The sequence below is a fragment of the Rousettus aegyptiacus genome, unplaced genomic scaffold, assembly GCF_014176215.1.
Source record: "Rousettus aegyptiacus isolate mRouAeg1 unplaced genomic scaffold, mRouAeg1.p scaffold_m13_p_6, whole genome shotgun sequence".
NCBI classification, from domain to species: Eukaryota; Metazoa; Chordata; class Mammalia; order Chiroptera; family Pteropodidae; genus Rousettus; species Rousettus aegyptiacus.
Genome location: NW_023416309.1, coordinates 29,334,288 through 29,359,223, shown reverse-complemented (window position 1 = coordinate 29,359,223; position 24,936 = coordinate 29,334,288). Strand labels below are relative to the sequence as shown.

At 35.1% G+C, this 24,936-nt stretch overlaps 1 protein-coding gene across 3 annotated transcripts in view; it reads left to right on the top strand.

The window, feature by feature from the left end:
* PRKG1 (protein kinase cGMP-dependent 1) overlaps positions 1-24,936 on the top strand; it is a 1,094,018-nt gene that overhangs the window by 671,190 nt on the left and 397,892 nt on the right. For 2 of the 3 annotated variants that reach the window (XM_016154345.2, XM_016154344.2), the window contains exon 4: positions 21,118-21,223. In XM_016154345.2, coding sequence (XP_016009831.1) covers positions 21,118-21,223 — 106 coding nt within the window. Of the gene's footprint in view, positions 1-987; positions 2,001-21,117; positions 21,224-24,936 lie in introns of those variants that run through there. The other variant, XM_036223586.1, reaches the window with a different exon arrangement.

The window sequence follows — 24,936 nt, the reverse complement described above, 5'->3', positions numbered from 1 at the left end:
AACAATTGTTAGTAAAACAAATTCAAAATTCTCTCCCTTTTGATTTCCTCCTTTCAAGACCAGACACCCTCTGTGTCTTATGAAGAATTTTAAAAACCAGATGTCAGTCATTTCAGTCAAATGTCTCCATGTGTCTCTGTGCGTTTTACTCATGATTTCAAATATAAATGGTGTAAATGTGAAAAAGCCCTTGGTTACAAAAGCTATTTTGTTATGTTGTCATTTTAAAAGAGGCTATTTACCCAAAGCCACGAGCGAAATTATAGCAGGTGCAGTTTCAGGCCTCCACAATTGCCTCAGATTACCCTTTCAATAAAATCTTGACAGCCTCGCAAAACAGTCTTACTATGCTGACATTTGGAAGCAGACAGGCATTGCAAAGTGTACCGTCATAACAGCAGTGGTTTAGGTTTCTAAAAATTAATAGAAAATTATTATTTTCCTCACTTCATAAATATTCAACCGATGCCTTCTAATTCAACAGAACTCAATATTCCCCATTAGAAAACAAAGGCTGGTACAGGGGCTCTTAACTAGTCACAGCTGAAATTAGCACGGCCCTCCACTGGAGGGGCAAGCAAAGTAGGAGGAAGTATATTTCTGCATGTCTGTAAGAACTGTTAAGGAAATGTGTGTAGTGAAGGAGTTGGAAGTCTCTGTAATTTCATTCTAGAAACAAAACAAGAAAGTAGTTATAATGAACATTCACCACCACTTATGTCTGCAACTTTAGGCAAATTATTTGTATATTTTTCTTATTATCAGAACTGCCTCCACACACACGTGATGCAGTTCACTACTGCCTTGGATGAAAGAAAAAAAACTCAAATTTTCAAGAATAGAATTTATATATATATATATATATATATATATATATATATATATAGCCTTAAGAAATATAAACAATGCCATAGTATCCAATAGAAAGATGAAGAATTCTGTCAAATCAAATATTTAATCTTATTAGATCCTTGCTTCCTATCCTAAAAAAAAAAAAAAATACTGTTAACTTAAAGCACTTGTAAAGAAAATATAAAAAGCAGATATAAAAATTTTGGCCTTTAATAAATATGTGCTTTGGGTTTAATAAAAGCAAATCGGCTTCCTTTCTCTAATGTTTGTTGAATATTTACCCCTTGCCAAGCACTGTGCTTTATATATATTGACTTGTTTAATCCTCACAACACTGTATAAGGCAGGTACTCAATTTAATTTTACAGATGAAACTGAACCACAGAGAAGTTAAGTAATTTGGCCAAATCACACAGACAGTAAGTGACAGAGCTTGGACTTGTATCCAGGCAGCTAGATTCTTGAGTCTTCACTCTGGCCCCTAGGCCTATATTGCTTCTCATTCTGACAGTAAGACTTTGCTACCTAAAGTGAGGTCCTTGGATTAGCAACATTAGTATCACCTGGGCATTTGTTAGAAACGTTGACTCTAAACCCTTACTCCAAAACTGTAGAATCAGAATCTACATTTCAACAAGGTCACAGGTGATTCTTACTTACATTTAAGTTTAGAAAGCACTGATCTAAGACCCTTACTAATAGAAAATAATCTATTTTAGAAAAAAAAAGTCAGTATTCTATCCCAATTAAATTGCCTCCTGATTTCTCCTAAAGGTTTTGAATATATTGAAAAGGATTCAAGTGTATAAGTAAGTTACCCTCTTTATTTTTGCTCCTTGTTGTCCAGTTATGAGCCTAGGCATGAAAGTATATGTTCTCATTCTTTTTTCTGAGACCAGTGGTTCTTAAAACGTGGTGCCTGGACCAGCAGCATTCATTAGCATCACCTGAAAATTATTAGGTATGTAAATTATTGGGCCCTAACCAAGATCAGTTGGGGTTGGGCCAAAAGATCTGTCTCTATAAAGCCCTTCAGGTAGTTTGGTTCCCTCTAAAGTCTGAGAATCACTGCCTTTGTCCTGAGATAGCACGCTCCTTGAATTATATCATGAATTACATACACTTCACAGGACAGCCTTCCATAAAAGGTACAGTTTTTTCTTTTGCAAATGAGACAGTTTATCAATGTGTAGAAAAATCTGTGATGTGAACTTTATTGAAAACAAGCAACAGTCCTAAAAATAGGAATGTAGCTTCTTGCAAAACGACAAGGCAACTGAATCAACAGTCTTTGCCAAAGTGGTTAATTCTTTGGAAAGGTTTCACTCTGGTGTTTGCCCCCTTGTCATCTTGGTTAACTCTTTCTCCATCCCTTTTGTCATTTCATTATTATTTGGCGGGTACTTTTAACACTCTGGAAAGCCTGCCTTTGCTGCCTTTTCTCGGTTGTCTGATGTGTTTTTCCCACAGTCTGGATGAGGCTGCCATTTGACAGGCTTCTGACTTCCCCATCTCCACACCACTCACTCTCTTGGCTGCCATGCAGAGTCTCTTAGTTGAGGTCTCATAAAGATTAAATGAAGTTTATGCATGCAGAATGGCATCCTTCACCTCTTCTTTCTCTCCTCGCTTTGTAATACTATATGTTTGATATGGAAATGGTAGCTTTCTTAAAAACTACCATCTCCATACAGAATGCCTTCCCCCTCATTGTATTTCAATGCATCCTGTATATGTGTGGCACTCCCATCTGATTTTCGGCATCAGCTGATGTATGCTCAAGTGTTTTTAAGCTGGAAGCATAGGTTGATTATCTTTTGTAAAGTTAAGACTGAAAAACAATAAAACAACTTACACGTCAGGAAGAATAAATAGTTTTATCTCGAGACATTTCTAGAGAAACTAGAATTGTTTATTTTTTTAAAATCACCAGTTTATTTTACATCTAACGTAAGTCCTAAAATGATGGTCACTTTGCTAGTTATTGGAGCAGCCTGATTGAACTGTGACTGTACCCCAGACCTTATAATAGATTGTGGGGTGATATCTGCTTTATGCACATCTAGTAAGCTACCCTTCTACCATCTGCTTTATTCAGGCATTCACCTGACAATATGATTACAGAATTGAACTTCATTCCCTGATGAAATAAGGAATACTTTCTTAAGTCTAGATTTGACTGATAGTTTTATTAGCGTCAGACTACCATTAATGTTGCTTTAAAAATAGTGAGAGCTTTTAGAATTAAAAATTATATTCTTTTTGTTTTTGTCTCATGTTTTTATTGTAAAAGGGCAGGTATAGTATTGATGGAAAAAGGCTAACTTGTGACAGGAGAGCAATTAGTGTGAAGACCATGGCTAATTAAAATAAATGCTCTTCACATTTTGTAGAATCCAGGTGACTCAACTGGCATTGTTAGTCTTTCTTCGTAAGCCATAAAATTGTAATTTGATTATTTTTATATAAAACCATTTGGAACAATATTAAGTCCTCATCAGAAATAAGAAATATCTTCTTTATTACTTCTTGGTATTTTTCATTAATGCCCTAAAAAAAAAAAAATGACTATTGGCAATAGTTGACTGGTAAGAACTATGGAATTTTGAGCACAAGCTCTGGTCTTTAGTTGCTAAGTTTGTCCTTTGCATAAGCATCTCTCCACTTCCACCAAAATATGTTTTGTTCCTCTTTATTACTATTACCTGATTGAAAAGTAAGGAAATAAAAAAGAACTGCATAAAAACACTGGGTAGGAAAAAAATAATTAAAAAACAACACTGGGTAGGGAAGCTGAACGAGAGATGAAAAGAAAATTAGAAGGGTGAGGTTTAAATTCTGAAACATATTTCTGGCTTCCTACTTAAATGCAATTAAAAATTGTTCAAAAATTTTAATTGTAGTTGATGTTTGACATACAACATTATATTAGTTTCAGGTGTACAACATAGTGATTAGACATTTTTAAATGAAACGTGACAGATCAGTGTCTATTATATTATTTTAAATTGAAGGTTTCAAATTTCTTTCTAGCAGTACTAGGAGGAAACAAGACATAAGAAACATTGAAGATCGAGGCTAGTTCTGCTGATTATCTTCCATCTCAGTCTATATTTTAGAGTACACAGTGAACTAAGCTATACTCCAGCCAGTGGCTACTGCCAACATGATGCCACGTTCAATACATGTTTGTATTTGAACAGACATAATGCACTCATCCCTTATCTAAATACATAGACAAATTAATAAGGATGTAGCACTTGTTAAGAATGTACACAATGCTCCTTTTGTCAGTGACTGGAAGACATCTCATTCAGCCAAATAGATAAATAGACCCATACTTAAGGTGATAACTTTGATTTAAGTTTTCAATGTAATGTGTCTGTAGATAGTTGTAGCGCACAGAGTATGGAGCCTAAACTGTGCTGTCTCCATTACTCATGGCTTGTTACATCCTCAAAGCAGGGGGTATTAGTTATACCTAAGAGAATAGATGTAAAATTCCTAGAAATCCATACCTGATATTGTTAGGATGTGTGAGGTAATTGTTAGAGTATTAGAATAAAGTGAATAATGTCAGTGAAGTCAGAGAAGGTAGAGAGTTTGTTGATATTTCATTGATTTTGGCTAAGATGTACTAAAATCATGACTAGATTCTGCAAAATTTGACAGTACAGCAATCTTAGGTTGTGGTTATGTTGTTTCTGAACTGGGTGGTGAGGAGTAGAAATACCTTTCATGTGTTTTAGGAGTTAATGGCTTTCAGCTGAATAAAGTGCGTTTATTCTGGGGATAAAGCTGAATGAAAGGAAAGAAGAACTAGGAGTTGGTTTTTTTTCTTTTAATTTTTAAACTTGTAGAGACAGGTTTTGCTAAGTTTGTGAGCATTAAGAAATTGACCAGTCTTTCCTTTCTTCTTTGGGACAAATTGGTCTTCCTTCTCCAGACCTCACTGTAAGCACTTTTTTTTTCAAAGAACTCTAATCTTTAGGGCTTGATTGGACACTCGTGATAGTGGCTGCCTACACACCTTGTGAACCTTCCAGGTGAGACTGACATTCACCGCACTGTGTTGATATTGCTTGGTTTATTGTTCTCCACCATTGAACCATTATAAGGATACCAGGAAGAACACCGGAACTGTATGTGTATTATTTGCTATCATGTCTAGAGTACATGGCATTTAGTATTTACTAAATATTTGTTTGTGGAATAAATAATATATCACATTCAAGCCTCATCATATTCAACCCTCACGTATGACTTTATTACATTTTTTCTTTATCATTGCTTCCTAATGATTCTACTTAGTGTCTTTAACCACTCAGAAATAACTTTCAAGAATTAGATAAGTCAACTAGGTGCTTAAGATTTCTAGAACAATGTAAGTTACTGGGCAGTTTATCTTTGAAATAATCTACTTTGTATAAAGGTCATGCATTCTAAATTTACAATTTGGAAATGTATACCTTGAATACATATTGATCTGAATATTTTTTAAACTGTGATATATGAATTGAGAATGCTCTTGATGAACCTTTGGGAGATGAATTCTGTAGCCATCAGCATCTGGTTGGATGGATAATCTTTATAAAACCACTTAATCTCTGCACCTTGTCCCCCCACCACGCACACAAACTGATAAACTGAAATTAAAACTTGTTTAATCTAAGTTTCATTTCAAAAAAAAGTTACAACTATATGTGTAAAATCCCTCAGCATATCAAAAATTCTATTCAAATGGCTTAAAGATTTCAGAGTTTAATAACTTTCTATATTATGCACATGTTAGGTAAAGCCCAGTGATCATGCATTCAGGACTTTTGGGGCTCCAAACAAAGACCAGACTCACTCTAGCTTAAGCAAAAATGAAACTTGGTTGATCACATCCTCAGGAAGGAGGGTAAGGAAAATATAGGGATGGGTCACTGGAATTGAATCCCCTAGAATTGTGGTTCCCCAGGGAAGAGGTATGGCTAACAGGCACAATGCAATCATGTAAGCCTCAGCTGTGGCCAGGCTCAAGAATTCAGAAGTAATTCTGCTACATAGATTCACACCAATCTTCACCTCCTTTCAGCAAATATACACTCTTAAATGGAATAAACAAATAATAGGCTATGGTTGGTCTGCTGTTATTTGCTGAAGGAGTTGGTACAACTATGCTGACTACGGGCAAGTCATTAAGTGTCTAGATTGTATTTTGAATATCACTTTCAAGCATTCACAGTTGGTGCCATTGTATGAAAATGATGTTTAGTGCAAGAAAAGGAAATATGTTTAATATGTTTAAACAGGATCTTTCTAGAAATTCAGATTTTACCCCCCCCCCAAAGAAATCAGTGATACTGTTATAAGATGTAGATGATACTGTTCTTTCATCTGTGAAAATATAAGAACTGTCAGTTTCCATAATGCATAATAGCACGACCAACCTCTGCACCCAGGTCTGTTAAAGCTCATTTTCTAATTGTGGTTGAATGATCAGTTTTCTTTGCAATACTATGCATCTTCCAGATGAGAAAAAGTCACAAGAAGAGAACTGGCATTCTCATAGTGTGCCAAAAGTAGACGATTTTGAAAATGTGAAACAGCTGAGCTCACTTGACATTTCTTGATGCTGTCTACTTCATCTGCCAGGGGAGGAGACAATTAGAAATCTCCCTTTCCTGGTAATTTTTTCCCAGAATTCTTACAAACTTGGACAATTGCATATAGCTTACTAAAGAAGAAAAGGACCAAAAAGGGACATTTCTATTTTAAAGACTACTGGTGCCTACTAGTGAAGTAGTATTGCATGTGTTTCTTTCAACCAACTGCGTTATATACTTTTTTAATGTGACCTAGACAGAAACATTGATTTTCTTATTTATGTGAGGACTTGAAAGGGATCATAAATTATGGCTGTTGGGTCTAGTTTTAAGGTGGCAATGAGCTAAGGTGATATAGAGGTGTATAATGAAAATAGAAACTTCTAAAGCATATCAACAGTGAGCTCTATAGGGAAGATACAGCAGGGAGCTAATAGACATAATTTTAATGCTTCATTTTTCCCCCTCAAAGATTAATTAAAAGTACATCATATATAAGACTTCTGGCATATAGACACACTGTTTGCAGAAAGAAAAACAGTGTGATATAAGAACTGACCAGGAAAAAGGTAAACTCCTCATTTGGGAGATTAAATTTTAATAATGTTTCTGAGTTAAAGTCATATAGTTCTACTTGTAAGGAAAAGTTATTAGTATGACTTTTTAAGGATGTTTACTTGAATTTCAGCAAATATTTAAGCATATGTTTTCAACATCTTGGTGTAGTGTTTAGGGATGCAGCCCATCCAATGGACAAAAGGACTTACAGATATAATATCCTTTTCTTTAATGAGATTCGGGACTTCAAATCTGTTTTTATGCACAGATGTGCAATGACATTTACCAGAATACATGCTGATATTTTTGAGTTAGGCACACTGTTCAAAATGTGCCAACCTGCAGGAAATTGTCACCATAAGACTGGTGCCAGCAAAACCATTTCAGTAACTTGCCAGCGATTGAAGCTTATGACTGAGGTCCAAAAGTGCTGTGTTTGTAGCCTCAGTGGTGTGATGTGGACTCTCTACAGATTGAAGACCCCACTGGAAATTAATCTTATTAAAGTGGGATGACCACCCAGCCTGTTTCCTTTACTAAAGAACCTCAAACCATCTGCTTAATTTCAATTTTAGAATTTTTCTGGGCTTTGACTTCAATTATATGAGGCCTTTGAATAGTAGAATTAAGAACTATTCCAGAAATAAACAGCGGAGAGGCACTTATACCTAAAAGTACCAGGCAGACTATGTATGTGTTGTTCTTCCAGCAAGTGTTTATTGGTTCTTTATTATGTGCCAGTAACTAGGGACACACTACACTGCAGATGAAAAGATGGCACTATATACGCCGTCTTGTGCCTTTGCATCTCTTGCCTTCAAAGAGCTTTGCGCTGCTGTAGCCAGCTTTGTTTTATTTGTCACCGTATTAACACACTGTCAGTCTTTACATGATTTCCATCTTAACTTCAAAGCTTGCCTAAACCTGCACGTATTCACAAGGCCATATTTCTTTTGATTTTGAGGTAGTGAGCCAACTTCATGACTGCTCTAAAGTTTTATTCTTTTTTAACACTCAGAATTCATTTTAAGTACTCTACAAGTTGTTGTTTATTTGTTCTGTGTTCTATGTATTTATAAGTTGATAAACTCACTAAAGGACATATATGAGTGAATAATATTTTAGGTACCAGGTATCATGCCAAGTATGTACCATAAGTTATTCATATCTGAGAACAATTTCATGAGACATATGTTATTATCCCTTAAAGTTGACTAATGAAAGCTGAAATCACTTGTCCAAGGCAACATAGCTTCTGTGTGCCATAGGGAAGATATATAGTCTAGACTCCAGATTACTGGCTTTCACACTGTGGCATGCCATTTTGTGCCTTGGCATTCCTGAGTCTTTAAATTTGTTCATAAAGCATTGACTGAGACACTTTCCTGGTATAGGGTCTGTCACTAAACCATCATTGTTTTGAAAAATGCCCCATGCAGGGGAGTATTAACCACAAAATAACTATTATCATGTACTCAGTCTTATAGATCTAGGATTTACTTCTCTCTGCGCTAATCCTTTAGCTACTTTGAAGCGCTTCAATTCACTTCCCCATCTGATTCAGGAATCCTTTCTCCACCATTTCATCAGGTGGTCTGCTGAAACACCTCCTGTGATGGGTAGCTTCTTAGTCTAAGATTCAGCCATAGCTATGTTCCTTTTGTCTTTACATTGAGTCTTAATCACCAACCCTGTAAATTCAAATTACTAGTTTTATCCTCAAGTCAAAAGGAATTGCCTCTTAACCTACCAGAAACATTATATGGTAGATTGATTCAAATTTGGCGTGAGATGGAATAATTAAGGCTATTAGCATAATATGAAATAATTTTTAAAAAATGGGAATGTAAATAAAGAGGAAAAGTTAAAGTTTGCTCTCTTGGCAGCAAGGAGGTATTTGAGAACAAGGTCTGTTACTTGTTTTTCTTTGTATTACCAGAGACTAGTATAGTTCTTAGCACATAGTCAGATCTCAAAAAATGCCTATAAAATGTTTACAATAAATGTCTCTCAAGTCTTAATTTCAGACTTGAAATCAAGCCTTAATTCTATTATAAACAGCTTCACTGAGTTTATTTAAAGTCTAATAAACCCATTAAATCTTTTAGGACAGTTACCGAGTTTTCCCTTATTCAGAAGATATTCTCAAAATCCTCAGTTTCTTATTTTTCAGATTGTTTCACAGATTGAAAACATCACAGAACTCATATTACTGTCAGTGAACTATGATAGTAATATAACTTGCGTTACATTAGTCGAGCACCTAAGTAAGAGTGATGAATGCGATGAAGGAGGAACAATCAGAAGGTTGTAGAAATTTAGAGAGAAATTCCAACTGGGGTGAACTGGAAAGTCTCCAGAGACAAAGTGGTCTTTGAACTGGGTCTTGAAGGACTACTAGGATTGTTATAAGCAGAGGAAAATAATTGGAGCAAATACCCAAAGGAAGGATGGATGTGGAAAGTGGACATTAGAATCACCAGATGAAATAAAAGATGTTCTGTAAAGGATTGTGAGAGGTAGAAATGTACTTTGAAAAAACTATGGATTAAATGTGAAGATAGAGAGGCTTTGTTTTATTTACCGGCAGTAGGGAGCCATTGAATGTTTTGTGGATGGAATAACAGGATTAGAATAGTGCTTTAGGAAGATCAATTTTGTAAGACCAATTGGAATTCGCTCATCACTTTCTTAACCGTGCTTCTTTGTAATTAGGTCACAAAGTGATTGTGTGATCTTAGTCTTCTTTGCTAGATTAAATTCCTAGCATTTTAGTTATTATGACTTTTATTATCTGCAAGTCTTTTGGCTCCTCGTTTCACTTTGTCTCTGATTTGTATCTAACGTACATAGAAAGCCCCTTATTTCCTAGAAGCTTATTCTCCCTTCTCTTTTCTGACCTTTGCTTCATGCCAAGGTTGTTTCAGGTGAACTGAGGGTAGTCAGTTTGTTCACTCATTTTGTACTCAGCCTCCACTATCGACTTTTTTTTAGAGCTATGTGTCTATAGGTTTCTAAGTAATTACATACTGGTTTAACAGATGTAAGATGATGCAGAGTATTGTTGTAAACAAGAACTGCAAGGAGAAAGAACGGAATACTTGGGAAATTCTCTGCTTCTACAGATTGTTCTGTATCCTCAGAACGAGTTACTAATCAGCACCTCGTTTTTGGTGAGTATAGGCTTTGGCCAATAAAGAAGGAAATAGTTCGAGTTCTACAGGGGTCAGTTCTGTTCCAGCACATATGAGCTCTGCTGTCCTTGGTAACTGTTGTCAGCTGCACTCAGGATAGTCCACATGGCTTTAACTTTTAACGATGATTTCTAGAACAGCACCAAGAGTTACTATGTATAAAAAAATGGAGAAGAATGAAGCACAGTGCTTGCGCTTTTTCACTGATGGCCACCTAAAGACAGAAGGTGGCTCCTAGAACCTGGAGGTTAGGAAGGGCAGCATGCTAGACGTGACATGGTGTTGAGAACCAGGAGAGGGTAAGGTAGGATAGAAGGTTGTGGCAAGCAGCCTGACTCGGGTGAAAATATCTTTGAAGCATCCCTTTACATTAAAACCGTGGGTAAAATTTGCAGCCTACTTATGTTTTAATTTCAAGGAATCCTCCTCACCTCAATTGGTAAAGTCAAATTTATGTTCCCCTTTTTGCCTCCTATGGTTTGAGTATTTAATGACTATAAATAGGTTAGTTAAATGGGTCAGACAAATTGCTTAAAGAAAGTACATATTCTTATCCCAGTTTTAGGCACATGTATTCGTAAAAAAATCTAGGCATTGGACTCAGAATAAAACTGACTCTTCTAATCATTATTTGTGTGACCTGGGCAGTCACTTAGCTCTGAGACTCAGTTTCCATATTGATAGGAGATAAAAATATCTCATAGGATTAATATAGGTTAAATACATATAGCAGCCTTAAAGTTCTTGTCCTATTGTGTAGTAAATAAGTGTTTAATAATTGTACCCCAAATAATGTTCATTATCATTATCGTATGTGTATTAAAATATATCATCATCCATTTGGCTCTTTCAGTATCTTTAATATCTGAAAGTAAATTTAAATTTTAAAATCATTATGTTGATGGTAAACTGATTTTCCTATTCAGTTTTTATAATGATTATTGTCTACAATGTCCAATTTTACAATCAATCCTCTTCATAGAACATGTATTTAATATACATGTCTCATTAAAGAGAAATCTTCTAGGCAAGAAAGTTAAAATATACCCTGCCATACAACAGTGAAGCAATTTGCACAATGGTGACATCAGTGTGCATTGTAAAAAGCAAACAGACTTCTCTAACAATGAAGCATTTGTCTAAGACATTCTTGCAGTTGGAATTTGGCTTTATGCTAACACATGCCTTCATAATTTGGGAAGCAGTTATAGGCTTCATCAACCCCTTCAAGGTCTCTTTGAAGCCTCTGTCACACTGAGTATCTGAGTCATCAAAGATGATTCAACCATCAAGAAGTGGGATGGGGAGGAGATGTAAAATACAGCTCCTGGAATTCCTCTAGCATGTAGTAAAATACCTTATGGTATATGCTGGCCCTCTTTAACATTGAGGGTGAAGTAAGTTAATGGCACCTTTCCTTGTCCTTCCTGCCCTAAGCCTTCCAAAGCTTCTCTTCTATTTAGATAAAGTATGAATCTGCCGGAAGTTTAAATGAGACTCACCTTCTATCTGAGAATATTCCCTGGGGAACAGAGGCTGACTTGGGGAAGAATAAGTTATTTGGAATCCTTGTCAGAAAACTTCACTAATGTTTCACTGTAAGGGAAAGACACTTACACACAGTTCAAATTAAAAAGCAGATCTCTCCTAATAAGCTATGGTGATTTTCCAATAAACTAGAGTAGGAACAGATTTTATTTAGACAAAATGTTTGATAAACACACAAAATTCAATTTAGAAAATACTTGATTAGCTTTTACTTTGTGCCATCCCAGGAAATAAGAGAAGCATGTACAAAAATAATTACATATTATGAGTACTGCTATTCTAGCATTGACAAGTAGAAAGGTAATGTGAGTGATATTTGTAATTTAGAAGTTTGGTGATCACATCAAAAAAAATAAAGAAATAGGTGTAGTTAATTTTAATGGTATATTTTTATTTCACTTAATACATCCAAAATATTATTTTAACAAATAAGATATTTTATGTTTATTTTTCATACTAAACCTTTCAAATCCTGTGTATAATCTACCCATACAGCACATCTCATTAACCTCATTTTAAGTACTCAACAGCCACATGTGGCTAATGGCTATCTTATTAAAAAGTGTATATTTAAAATTATCGAAGGCTTGCAAGGTTGAGGGTTATAGGACAGGTTATGTAGAAAGTCATTCTAGGTTGAGAGACCCTCATGAGCAAAGGTGTGGATTAAAACAAGCTTTAATCTGAGGTCTTGGGGCAGGTTTGAGACTGGGAAGACCTGGGAAATGCCACCAGAGCTGCCTGTAAAATTAAGCTTTGCCTTGGAACACCAGGTATCAATTTCTTTTTAAAATAGTGCCGAAAGTCTTACGGAACATAAAAATAAAACAAAACATGAAACACCTTTAGTTATCTAACCAAGTAAATCCATCTTATCAGCTTTCTGTTTGTTTGTTGTGGTAAAATAGACATAACATAAAATATATTATTTTGACCATTTTTAAGTGTGTAGTTCAGTAGCATTAAGTACATTCATATTGTTGTGTAGCCATTGCTATGTGAAGAAATTTTTCATCATCCTAAATTCTGTACCTATCAAGTAATAACTCCTTATTCCCTTTTTTTCCCAAGCCCCTGGTAACCACAATTTTTCTTTCTTTCTGTATGAATTTGACTGTTCTAGGTGACTCATATCAGTGGAATCATATATTACTTGTCTTTTTGTGTCTGGCTTATTTCATCTACTATAACATTTTTAACATTTACCCATGATGTAGCATATATCTGATTTTCGTTCCTTTTTAAAGACTGAATAATATTGCATTGTATGTGCTTACCACATTTTATTCATCCTCAAAGGACATTTGGGTTGTTTTGACCATTCGACTATTGTGAATAATGCTGCTGTGAATACTAGTGTGAGAATAACTGTTCCTGTCTCTGCTTTCAGTTTTTTTTGGTATACCTTTAGAAGTGGAGTTGTTGGATCATATGCTAATTCAATGTTTAATTTTTTGAAGAACAGCTATACTACTTTCCAATGTCTACACCATTTCATGTCCTACCAGCAATGCTGAATAGTTCTAACTTCTTTACATTCTTTCAGCAATTAATTTGTTTTGTTCTTGTTTTTTTTTTTTTTAAGAATATTCACCCTAATGGTTGTGAAGTAGTATTTCATTGTAATTTTGATTTACATTTTCCTAATGTTTAATGATGTTAAGCATTGATTTATGTCCTTAATGACCATTTGAATAGCTTCTTGATCAACCTTTATAAGAGGAAAAATTGTTCCCAAAACATAAAATTTTGTTTATCAAACAAACTTTATCAAACTTGGCTGATGTTTAATAAGTTGTGTGACTTTTCATCTTGCCTTTTTAACATTTCCAAAGTTATCTGTTTGTCAAGGTGTTAGTAAGGCACTTATAGCAACACAACACATTTATTTCTAATAGATGTGCAAGTGTCTGTTGGGCCAAGTGATGCCAGAATGTTAAGATAATTAGACTTCTTTACTATGGCAAAGATAGCTTAAAAAGTATGAGAAAGTAGTTTGAAGTTATAGTGTCATTTATAACATAGAAGTAAAAGAAAATTACTCATTTGCTCATAAGTCACTTAGGTTAGCTTATAATATCCATGGTTCTTTCTTGCACTTAAAAAATGTCAGTTTGCAAATACATACACTTGCCACTTGTACTTTTGAATAATATGAATGGAGGAGCATTCATTATTCCACTATTTTATTTTCATTCATATTTCCAGGCTAGAAAGTTTGGTGTTAGGGTCAAATTTTCTCACCCTGACATTTCCTCTCAATTCAAGATCTTTGATACCTTTCAAATCCATTCATTTCTTTAGCTTCATTGCCACTACCAGAATTTACTCACTTGGATAATTATAAGAGCCAGTGGACTTCACGCTCTCTCTTTTTCTATCTTTCTGTTTATGTATATCTCTGTGTCTCTCTTGCTCCCCCTAGTCCTGTTCTTCAGTGCACCTTTAGGCTACTGTTAACATATCCTTTCTGAAATGAATCATGTACTTTAAACCAGAGTTCCTTCACTGATTCAGGATCAAGTCCTAACTCCACAGCAAGGGTAAAAGAATCACATGTTTTCCCTGTTTCTTCAGTTTCACCTCTACTTCCTGCCTTCCCCAGCACCTCAGGCTCTCTGGACCACTTGCAGTTTCCTCTAAGCATCACCTTTTCTTTACACGTGTGGACCAGACCCGTCTTCTTGGAAAGCCTGTGTGCTGGTAGCGATGAGGGGGGAAACATTAAAATGTTCTAGCAATTCCTTTAGTATACTTAGTTCTAGGAGAAGGTCTGAGAGGCCCCCACTGGACATAGGGTTAATCCTTTATTTACTGAACTGGGGGCATCTTAGGGAATCCTGTGGAAGGGGGGAGCAGGAATAGTTAGGGAACTTAGGGAAGTAGTTACTTGCTAAATAAATATTATTTACTTATTAACGATTCACATACCCTTATGTGTACAGACTGGCTAAATATCACCCCTGTCAGGCCCTCTCACTGCCTCCTTCTCTGAGGTAATTCTTTTTCCAGGATGACATATTAAAAATAAGATCTAGAGGTGGGTCTAACAACTACCATAATTTTAAAGTATCAATACTCGTAAATTATATTTAAGATATCTGCAACAAATGTTGGATGATATAAAAATTGACATGGTTTCTATTGGTGACAAAATTCTACTGTGGTTTGTTGTCTATACTTACAATAGAAAAAAATGCTAAATTTCAGTTACTAGTAGTAAAAAATAAAGATGTTGTTTTTCCACTTCACATTCGGAAATCCCCTGAGTTTTATCCATAGACTCCTTGGGGCTCTGTGGATCTCCTTTGTCTAAGTTACAGCTACTATAACAGATACCATAGACTGAGTGGCTTAAACAACAGTTATTTCTCAAAGCTTTGGAGGCTTAAAGTTCAAGATCAGGGTGCCAGTATGGTCAGGTAATTGGTGAAGGCTCGCTTCCAGGTTATATCCTCATATGGCCTTTTCTTGGTGCGTGCACAGGGAGAAACCAATTTCATCATGTGGACTCCATCTTATGCCTCATCTAGACCTAATTACCTCCCGTGATTTATAATAAGAAATATGTGTTTGGTCTTTGTTCCCATTTCTGTCACAGAGCTAAAATCCTTGGAATTTCCTAAGTGATGAGAGCAACAAAAGTGTCTCTTGTGATGTTAATAGGTTGACTTTTGGATTCCATTTAAGAATGGGGCTTGTTTTCCAGGACAGCCAAAGATGTGATTAGAGAGTTAGAAATTTCAGTCTCACTCCAAACCCTCTGGAGGTTAAGTTTATCACCATGACCAATGATTTAGGCAATCGTGCCAATGCAACGAAGCCTACATAAAAACCCAAAAGGACAGTGTTCAGAGAGCTTTCAGCTTGGTGAACACATGTAGATTTGGGGACAGTGGTACACCTGAGGAGGCCATGAGACCTCTGTGCCCCTTCCCCATGCCATTCTCTATGTACCTCTTCCATCTGGCCGTTCCTGAGTTACATCCTTTTATAATAAACCAGTACTTTTGTAAGTCAAATCTTTTTCTTAGATCCATGAGAGCTGCTCTAGCAAATCATTAAAATTCACAGAGGGTGTCTTGGGAACCTCTGATTTATAGCCAATCTGTCAGAAATATAGTTATCTACCTGCGCTTGTGACTGGCAAGTCTGAAGTGGGAGTAGAAAGGAGTTAGTCTTGTAGGACTAAACACTTAACCTGTGAAATCTGATCCTATTTTGGGGTGGATTGTGTTAAAATTGAGTTGAATTGTAGGATACCTATCTGATGTCTTGAGAATTGATTGTTGTGAGAACCCCTCACCCCCCACATTGGAATTTTTACCACATCATATTTAACCTCCCAAAGGTGTCACCTCCAAATACCATCACAATGGGGATTAGGGCTTCAACTTTTGAATTTGGGGGAGATGCAAACATTCAGTTTATGATACCAAGGGAGGAACCCTGGCTCAAATGATTTTCTTCTGCAGAAGCCTTTAATCAGCCTTTCTCAGCTCCTCCCCATGAAGAGTCCCTGATTCCTTCTGTGTGTATTCTCAGCCCTTGCTAGCACTTACTCTTGACTTGTTTAATTTACCAGACCAGGATTTGACAAGTGTTTTCTTAAAGAGCCAGGTAGTAAATATTTTAGGCTTCACAGTGTAAAAGGTCTCTGTCAAAACCACTCAGTTCAGCCAGAGACCGTATGTAAATGAATGGGCATGACTATATTCCAGTAAGACTTTTATGAACATTAAAATTTGTTTCTTATAATTCTCGTGTCACAAAATATTTTTCTATTTAAACTTTCAACTGTTTAAAAACACAAAACAATCTTAACCAGTGGGCTGTACAAAACAAATCATGGGCCAGATTTGACATTGCTCGTAATTTGTTGGTCTCTATACCAGATCATGCATTTTTGAGAGTAGGAACTGTAAAATTTTCTCTCCTTTATATATAGCAACAGTGTCAGCTAGATTAGAAAATAAATATGGGCTGAATAAATATTCTAATCTATAATACTTTATACCCACACATGGTTTCTCAATATTATTCAAAAAGTTGAATTGGATAGCAGGTGAATTACCCAATAGGAGACTTTAAGCCAACCCCAGATTTGTGGCCTCTTAGTTTAGCACAATTTTGTGGCACTTTCCCCTATGATTTTGGTTTCCCCTAAACAAAGGCCAAGTGTTGCCTGTGTTGAAGCATTGTTAACGGACTCGTGCACTTAGAGATGGAGGAGTAGTGGGAACTTACATATTTTCCACTGAGTTTAATGTGGCCTTAACCTGAAAAAAAATGATAAATGTTTCAGCAGGGAATTTTAGGTACATACTTGAACAAGGAAAATCTCTTCCCCATACTTTCTCTGCTTTATGCCTTTCAAACTTATTTGTTCAACAATAGTAATCATTGTGAAAATCATGGGAATTTGATTTGCGAAGTGCTTATTCCCTACAGAGATTAATATGCCACTCAATATCAAAGGTAAATGAATTTTTTTTTGAATGGTCTCTTTAAGCTATGGAAGCAACAGATATACACTCCCGCAGGCTGTTTAAGAAGCAAGCTGTTAATCACACCTCATAAAACCACACTTTTGATATCAATGCAAGGTGATTATTAGTCATGCTTGCCCATCTGTAAAATGCTGACTTGACTAATATGTATATTGGCTGAATAAAAAAAAAGGTTTTGGCATCTTGCCCAAGGTCATGGACAAATTTGCAATCTCATTGTTATGAAAAATATCTAAAACAGTTTTACTTAGAGACATTTCAATAGCCCATGTAAATTGAAATCAGAAGATAAAATGACAATATTGAATTCTGTGAAATTATTTTTAGAGATAGTATCTCAACACACAGATTATATTATCTGATAAATTCAGTTTAGACTTTTTTATGTGACATTAGAGCCCACCAAGGCTTACATTGAAAAAATTGCATCATGTACATAATATCATGTACATAAATTACATTAAATAACAAATATACCCAATGCTTATCAAATGAAAAGCTAATTTCTTGAGGTGGGTGGATGTCATAAGAACTGAAACAGGGACTTAGTTCTTTGAGAGGAGGTGCAAACTTATTAGAGGAACCAAAATATAGGCATAACAGAGATCATCAATATTGGCAACATGTGCTAAGTGCCAGTGAGTGATACAGATGGAAAGAGCTATAGTAGTTTATAGGACAGAAAGGTTGATCATCAGGAGGGACCAGGGACAGAGTCAGGCCTTAAAGTACAAACTCAAAAGCTGCAAATAACTAGGTCACAACATAGACATATGCACACACACCTCTGCCATGCCTTTACTCTTAAATCCCATTGCTTCCATGTTTACTAAGACCCTCTTCACTTGACTCCTGAATTACTGTGACTTCTACTTGGTGCTTATTGCTCATTGTTTGTAACTGTGCACACAATATTATCAGAATATTTTTCCTCTCACAGAGCTTTCATCATATTACTACTCTGCCCTACAGTTTTTACAGTTTTTTTTTTTTTTTTTTTGGCAGCACCAGTGTTTGCATTCTGCTTGACTTGAGTGTCTCTGAATCTAAATTATGTTCTTCTGAGATTAGTCTTTCTCAGCTTTCACTGTGATCATGTCTTTAGGTTTAAGAGCCTGTAATAGAAACTTTTATGTACATACTACTGCTAGGAGTATGGGTTGTAAAATCTTCCTGCAGGGCAAAATCTTAAAATGTGTGTATGTTTTACTTAGACATTTTACTTCTAGTCATCCCTTTGAGGTACATTTTAAAAATATATATATAATAGCACAACTGTTTTTATTGCCACTGTTTTAAAAATAATTGTTGGTGTTTTCAGTCCTTTCAGTATATTCCTGTACTGAAAAATCCTATATTAGGTTGTTAGTCAGACATGAGTGACAGGGGAACAAAGGAATAGAGGCCCAACTCAGAGACCGCGCAAAGAACACCCCATTGGTAGAGAATCCCTCCTGCATCCAGGAGATAAAAGACAGAGAACCATAACCTATAGCTGGTTTAATCCAGCCACAGACCCTTGCATAGAAGGTACTACCCTAACTTGCCCACAACCTCAGCCTCATTATACCATCATTATAATACCATGTTTATGCCCAGAAGTTCATGAATCTAATTATAACAGACTGAATTCTTTGTAAGCGCATATACACTAAGCAAAGAATAATATAGTATCCAAGTGTCAATCAAAATGACCTCACATGCCAATCACTTAAGAATGCCTTTGAATGCCTTAATATAATACAGACCTTCCCACTCGTGCATTGTTACAGCTTTCTTTCCTTGGGACATACTCTGTCTCTTATTTCTATCTTTTTACCTCTCAAATTCCATAGGCTGCAGCCTTCTTTAGCAGCATGGTCCCTGTCCTTCTAAAATACCTTTAATCTTTTTCTAAATCTTGCTGACCTAGGGTTCTTTGCTGTGTCAGTAGGGAAGAAATAAGGGAAAATGTTAATTGCACTTCTGCTTCATTACCCCACCTCATGCCGCTGGGGTGACTCCGGAGTTCAAATCGCCCCCAAACGATAACATCTAGTAACTATGATAAATACAGAAAATACTGATTTTTCTTTCTTGTAAGCATTTAAATTTTTTGATATACCCATGGTGTAGCCTTTAAAAATTTGGTTCTTAGCTTTTTTTTCCCCTTGTCTTTTTAAGATTTTTAATAACTTTTATTCATCAAACTAATTCTTGCTTCATATGCCTGACTTTCAGGACTCTCTATCTACCTACTTTCAAATAATGTAGCAACTCTACGGAAATCTCAGCCATTTTAGACTGTTTTGTCCCTGACTGGAGTTCCACAGCTCTAGCTCACTTCCAGCTGTGCTCTTGTTTATGTACTTTTCTCACTCGATTACCTTTTGTCCATCTTTTTCTAACTCAACTCCTATCATTTTGTAAGGTTCTACTTGTTATGAATCTTCTCCTGATTTTTGCAGTTTTTTGTGGCTTATATCATCCAGTCTCATGGTTTGTCTTAAGTAAGCAGGTGTTCTGGAATGAGCTGGATTCAGCTGAGGAACTAGAATATAGCTGGGGAATACCTGTGAGATGAGCTTTGTTGATGAAGATTCATTTTTAAAGAGTATTTGAAATGGAGCTATGCACACTAGTCTTCTATTTAATTGAGCACCTTTTTATTTTTCCTCCAATAATGAGCTGGACAAGGGAGAAGTATTGTTCTAGTTTCTTAGCTTTAATCAATTTGCAAGGAAAATTAGGTAAAATTCAAAGATAGAAATTTACTACAGAGTACAATATTACCTTTATCATCTCCTCATTCCTCCATGTTACTTCTAGCCTTGTCCCACAAGGCACACACTTAGCCTAATTAACATTTCTCCCTTCCCTCCCCTCTAAATCTTGATCCTTTAAATTTACTGGGCTGAGTCTGAGAATCGTGAATAAGAGAAATTGTGTTCTCTCATATTTCTGTGTTTGACTCATTAAACTATATCCTGGCCCCATTCTATGGCCTTGTTCAAATTCCTGCATACCCTATCCCCCTTGGGTATCATATGTGAATTGGCTTTCTTTAATTCATGTGCTAACTTAAAACATTTTCTATTTGAAAATTTGTAAACATACATAAAAATAGAGAAAATAGTAAAGTAAGCCTTTTGTATATCCACCAAACATGTTCAATTACCAAAATTTTCAGTGTACTTTTTCAAAACCCAAGTATTTTGAAACATAGCATCTGTATTTTTCTAAAATTTATTTCTTACTCATGTGCTTAATAGATCAAATGGTTAAATTCTGCGATGTTCAGTTTCAGCACTTATTGTTAAAGACAGTGGTATGTAAAAGTAGAAATTAAAAATCAACAAACATATCTAACGTAACTTTATTTGGTAACTTTGGGCACAGGTTACAATTTGTAAAATGAGCTTTCTGTAAAAATTAGTGTATAATTATGATTTCTATTGTACTAAATTTACCCCTAACCCTGAAAATTCAATTTTCACCTCTAGTTTTTGCAATTAAAATATTGTCATATATGAGTCATTAGCACCATTGTGGTAATTATCAGGGTGTGTTATTATTTCTGAACCTCTTTTTCTCTCCATGCAGTTTCCTTCACCTATAGTCATAAAATTATTAAATACTTTCAATGTGTACTTAGTTATCCTCATCCCTTCAGGACATAGAGCAACAGGAACCTTTCTTTTAGACATTAATACTAGTATGGGAAATTATGAACTATGCAACAGCATAACATTATAACAGCTTTAAATTAAGGCTAGTCATTTTCATACCTCTCATGAATAACTCATCTCTTTTTGCAGGATATAGTTCCCAGTTAAAATTCTGTAATTAATTTTCCCCTGTTTTTTTTTTTTTTTCCCCCTCCAGCTCTTGTAAATGTGAAGCTCTGGGCTATTGATCGACAATGTTTTCAAACAATAATGATGAGGACAGGACTCATCAAGCATACGGAGTATATGGAATTTTTAAAAAGGTAGGGTGCTTTCTTTTCTTTCTGAGACTTGTTTATTGCCTTTACAATACTCTTCTCCCAAGTGTAGCACAGGGAAGAATTTTTGCCTTTATCTCAATCTTAATAGCCTATGAATTTGTGGAAGTGCGAGACTTTGTACTGGCTCCTTCATATTTCTAGTATCTATTATCATGATACGAGGTTAAGTCAGAACTTCATCATTTCATTCAACATTCTCTCATAGAGGAGTACAGCTCAGAGAAACAGATGAGATTTTGCTTGAACAAAAAAATGGATATTGAGTCTATATCTATGTATCAGTTAATATATTTATGGTCTCTCTTTTAAAGCAACCTACTTCGTAAGACTGAATCATCTCTTGTGTGAGTTTTCATATTAAAGGTCAGATGACTAAGATGGAAAAGTTTCAGGAAGAAGCTTATTATCCTTTAATCCTGAGTTTAGTTTCCCAAATTAAATTCATTTCAAGTTATAGTTTCAAAATATCAAAAGCTTTTCTTTTCTTGATATTATATACTATCATAATAACTCAATACAGCATGGGAATTGGAATTTAAAAAACCAGCTTGTCATTTCTTAGAAAAACACGGAGACTCACTGAAATGCATTTTTTTCTCTCTAAGCTTATTTTAATTTTAAGAAAATATGTTATTATTAAAAAGAATATTGACAACTGACTTTTTTCAGAAAGTAGTTAATCACTTTTCATTTGAAAATGGAACTATGATTAAATATCACTGCAATAATTATGTGAACTAATGGGGTGTGTATCATCAATTAAGATTTCATTTTTGATAGCTGCAATATAAAAGTGGCTTTTTCATTTTATATTTTTGGGTGAAGAAATAGTTTAAGTGGAGCTAAAAAATTGAGTTTACATTTTTTTTTTTCAGTGGTACATCTTAAGAGATATATATTGCATTTTCTTAAGGTGCGATTTTAGTATTCCTTACTTTGGTATTTCAGTATTTATATATTTTTCATTTTCACATAAAATGTATTCATATTCCTGCTAAAGGGACAATAAAATTCTAAGTTGATGTCAAGTAATATATTGAACTATTACTCAATGAGGTGTTGGGCTTTTTCTTCAATATAATTGAATAAAATATTTAGAAGAAATAGAAATGTAAATTTGTTTGGAGTTTAGTATAGATTTCAAGGAAACTCATTTAGAGGACATATGTATGCATGTGCTTGTGTTTGTTGGTATATGTGTATATATATTAATATGTATATGTGTTGATATATATGTATGTATATATATATGATATAGAGAGAGATTTAGGTGCATGTATGTATGAATGTCTACGGAGAAAGAGATTAATATGTTTAAGCTTTTAGTTGAAGTACAAGTTACTGATTTCTTCTGATGCAGCTCTAACAGAAAGATCTCAATTGGTAATGAATGCATTATTTGTCTCATGTGCCTAAGTCTTGGGCACTTATGATGTGGGTTTCTGCTTCCATAAGTTTGTTTTTACAAGGAAATAAAAGGAATGCCAATGTTGTATAATTCTAACAAAAACGTTTTTTAGAGGTGCTATTTCAGGAAAGAGAGATTGGAGATGTCTTACTGTGTTTTTGTTTTTGGAGTCAAAAGCAATGTTTATTAGAAAAGGGGTAACACTCCACAGAGTGTGATCTCCTCTCAGAGGCAGAAAGTGAGAGGGATGTTTTTTTTTTAATTGACCTTGGATATTGTTTATTTTTATATTCTCTGAGCTGCCTAAATTTGTTGTTATTCTGAAAATTCATACCTTAATCAATAAAAGTTAGTTCTTTGGAGTCAATGAACATTTCTTATTGGTCAGCTTATAGAGCAAGTAAAATACAACTTGTTGAATTAAAAAGACATAGGCACTGACTTTTTCACCTTCTATCCAGCTACTGTATAAAACATCAAGTCCATATCATTCGTGAATGTAATACCGAGCTGGAAATTCAGAGAGGTGACACAAGACCATCATTGCCTGGGGCCAGCTTTAATCTTCCCTAAATTATGACTGTGACCAACTGGTTCTTTCTCTATAACCCTTCAGTGGCTCACAGGTCCTGTTGAATTATGTATAGCTTCATTAGCTGGAATATTCAAGGCTCTCCCACAGCAATGCCAGCATGATTTTCAGCCTGGTTTCTTTTTGCTCCAGGCAAACCAAATGATTCCATGTGCCCAGGCAGTCTCTGTGTTTTTGTATAGCACATCGCCTCTCTTGCCTTTTTTCCCCATCGTCAATGTTTAAATCACTCTTTTTAGGTTCACTCTTCTATATATAGTGCTCTCATTCCCCCAAGAAATAACCTCACCTTCCTCTGGACTATATAAACATTTTACTACCAGAGCTATTTCTTAAGCATCTTGGTATTCTTCTTTGGCACAAAACTTACTGCTTTGAAACAGGTAGTTTATAGGACAGTGAGTGCAGGACCAATACATAATTTTCAGGGCCCGGTGAAAAATGAAAATTTAAGGTTCCTTTTTCAAAAATTTTTGAAAATGTCAAGATGTTGGCAGCATAGTATTAGATCAAGCATAGGGATCTTGCAAGCTTGGGCCCTGTGCCATTACACAAGTTCATATTCATAAAGCTGATAGAGTAAAAAATATTCATTCTGCCTTTATATTCTCAGGTTAACTACTTGCTACTACTTAGTTTGCAAGGCTGTGAACAGATGACATAATATCTCCAAAGGAAATTATAGATATTTTCAAAAACTAAGACAACAAAGTTTAATTAAATTTTGTTCCATATCTTCAGAATTGGCTTTGCTTCTTTATTTGTTGCTAGGTTTTAAAAATTTTGCTTACCACACTTTTACCTCACGTAAAAACTTTAAAGTTTTATAAATTCAGGTCAATCAACTTTTTTCCTTTATAGCTTCATGTTTAGAAAGACTCATTTACCTTAACATTATAAAAATATAGATTTAATACTCTAAAGTTCTCTGTAGTAATCTGTTTTTTCTCCCTTTAATGTGCTTGTTAAATAAAACTTTTATCTGATATTTTATACCAGAGATATCATATACATTATATTTTGTTAAAGAGTTGAAGCAATTGTGACATTATCGGAAAAATAAAAGCTCTGCAGATGCTATTACAAATCGGAATTCTTTGCTGTAGGGTTTCTCTTGTACACAGGACCAACTTCCTAACAGGAATTTCAGGGCAAGTGACAGGCTAAAAAAGGAATCCTGCTGTATTACTGCTCATCTTCCCACCTCATTCTTCCTTTATTTTTCTAAATACGCAGCAAGTTTGAGGATGAGGAAAGAGAACACAGCAGGCATATAAATGCACTGCCAAAATGCAAGGATTTTTCTTGATTGTCAGAGTTGGTTTTTATTTTCATTCCAGTGTATTTCCCATTTTGTAACTACCAGTCATGCGGTTTGGCTCCCTCCTCGCTATTAAATGCCACATCAAACTGATTTTGGTCCTTTAATCCTATTTAGTTGTTTCTTTTTTGTCCCTATATTTCACATTCCCTGATGTAAACACAGATGTTTCTATGCAAGCATAGCAGAAAAAATATTCAAGGGACATTGCTACTAAGTAAGACAAGATTGCTACAGGTTCAGCAATAATTTTGCCAGTTCCCAGCATTTTCCATCTTCTTTGGCTACTAAAAAATGCTTTTGTTTTCTAAGATGGATTCTGAAAACTGAGCCAAATAACTGTGAGTTAATTTGTGTTGCTTTTTTCTGAGCAT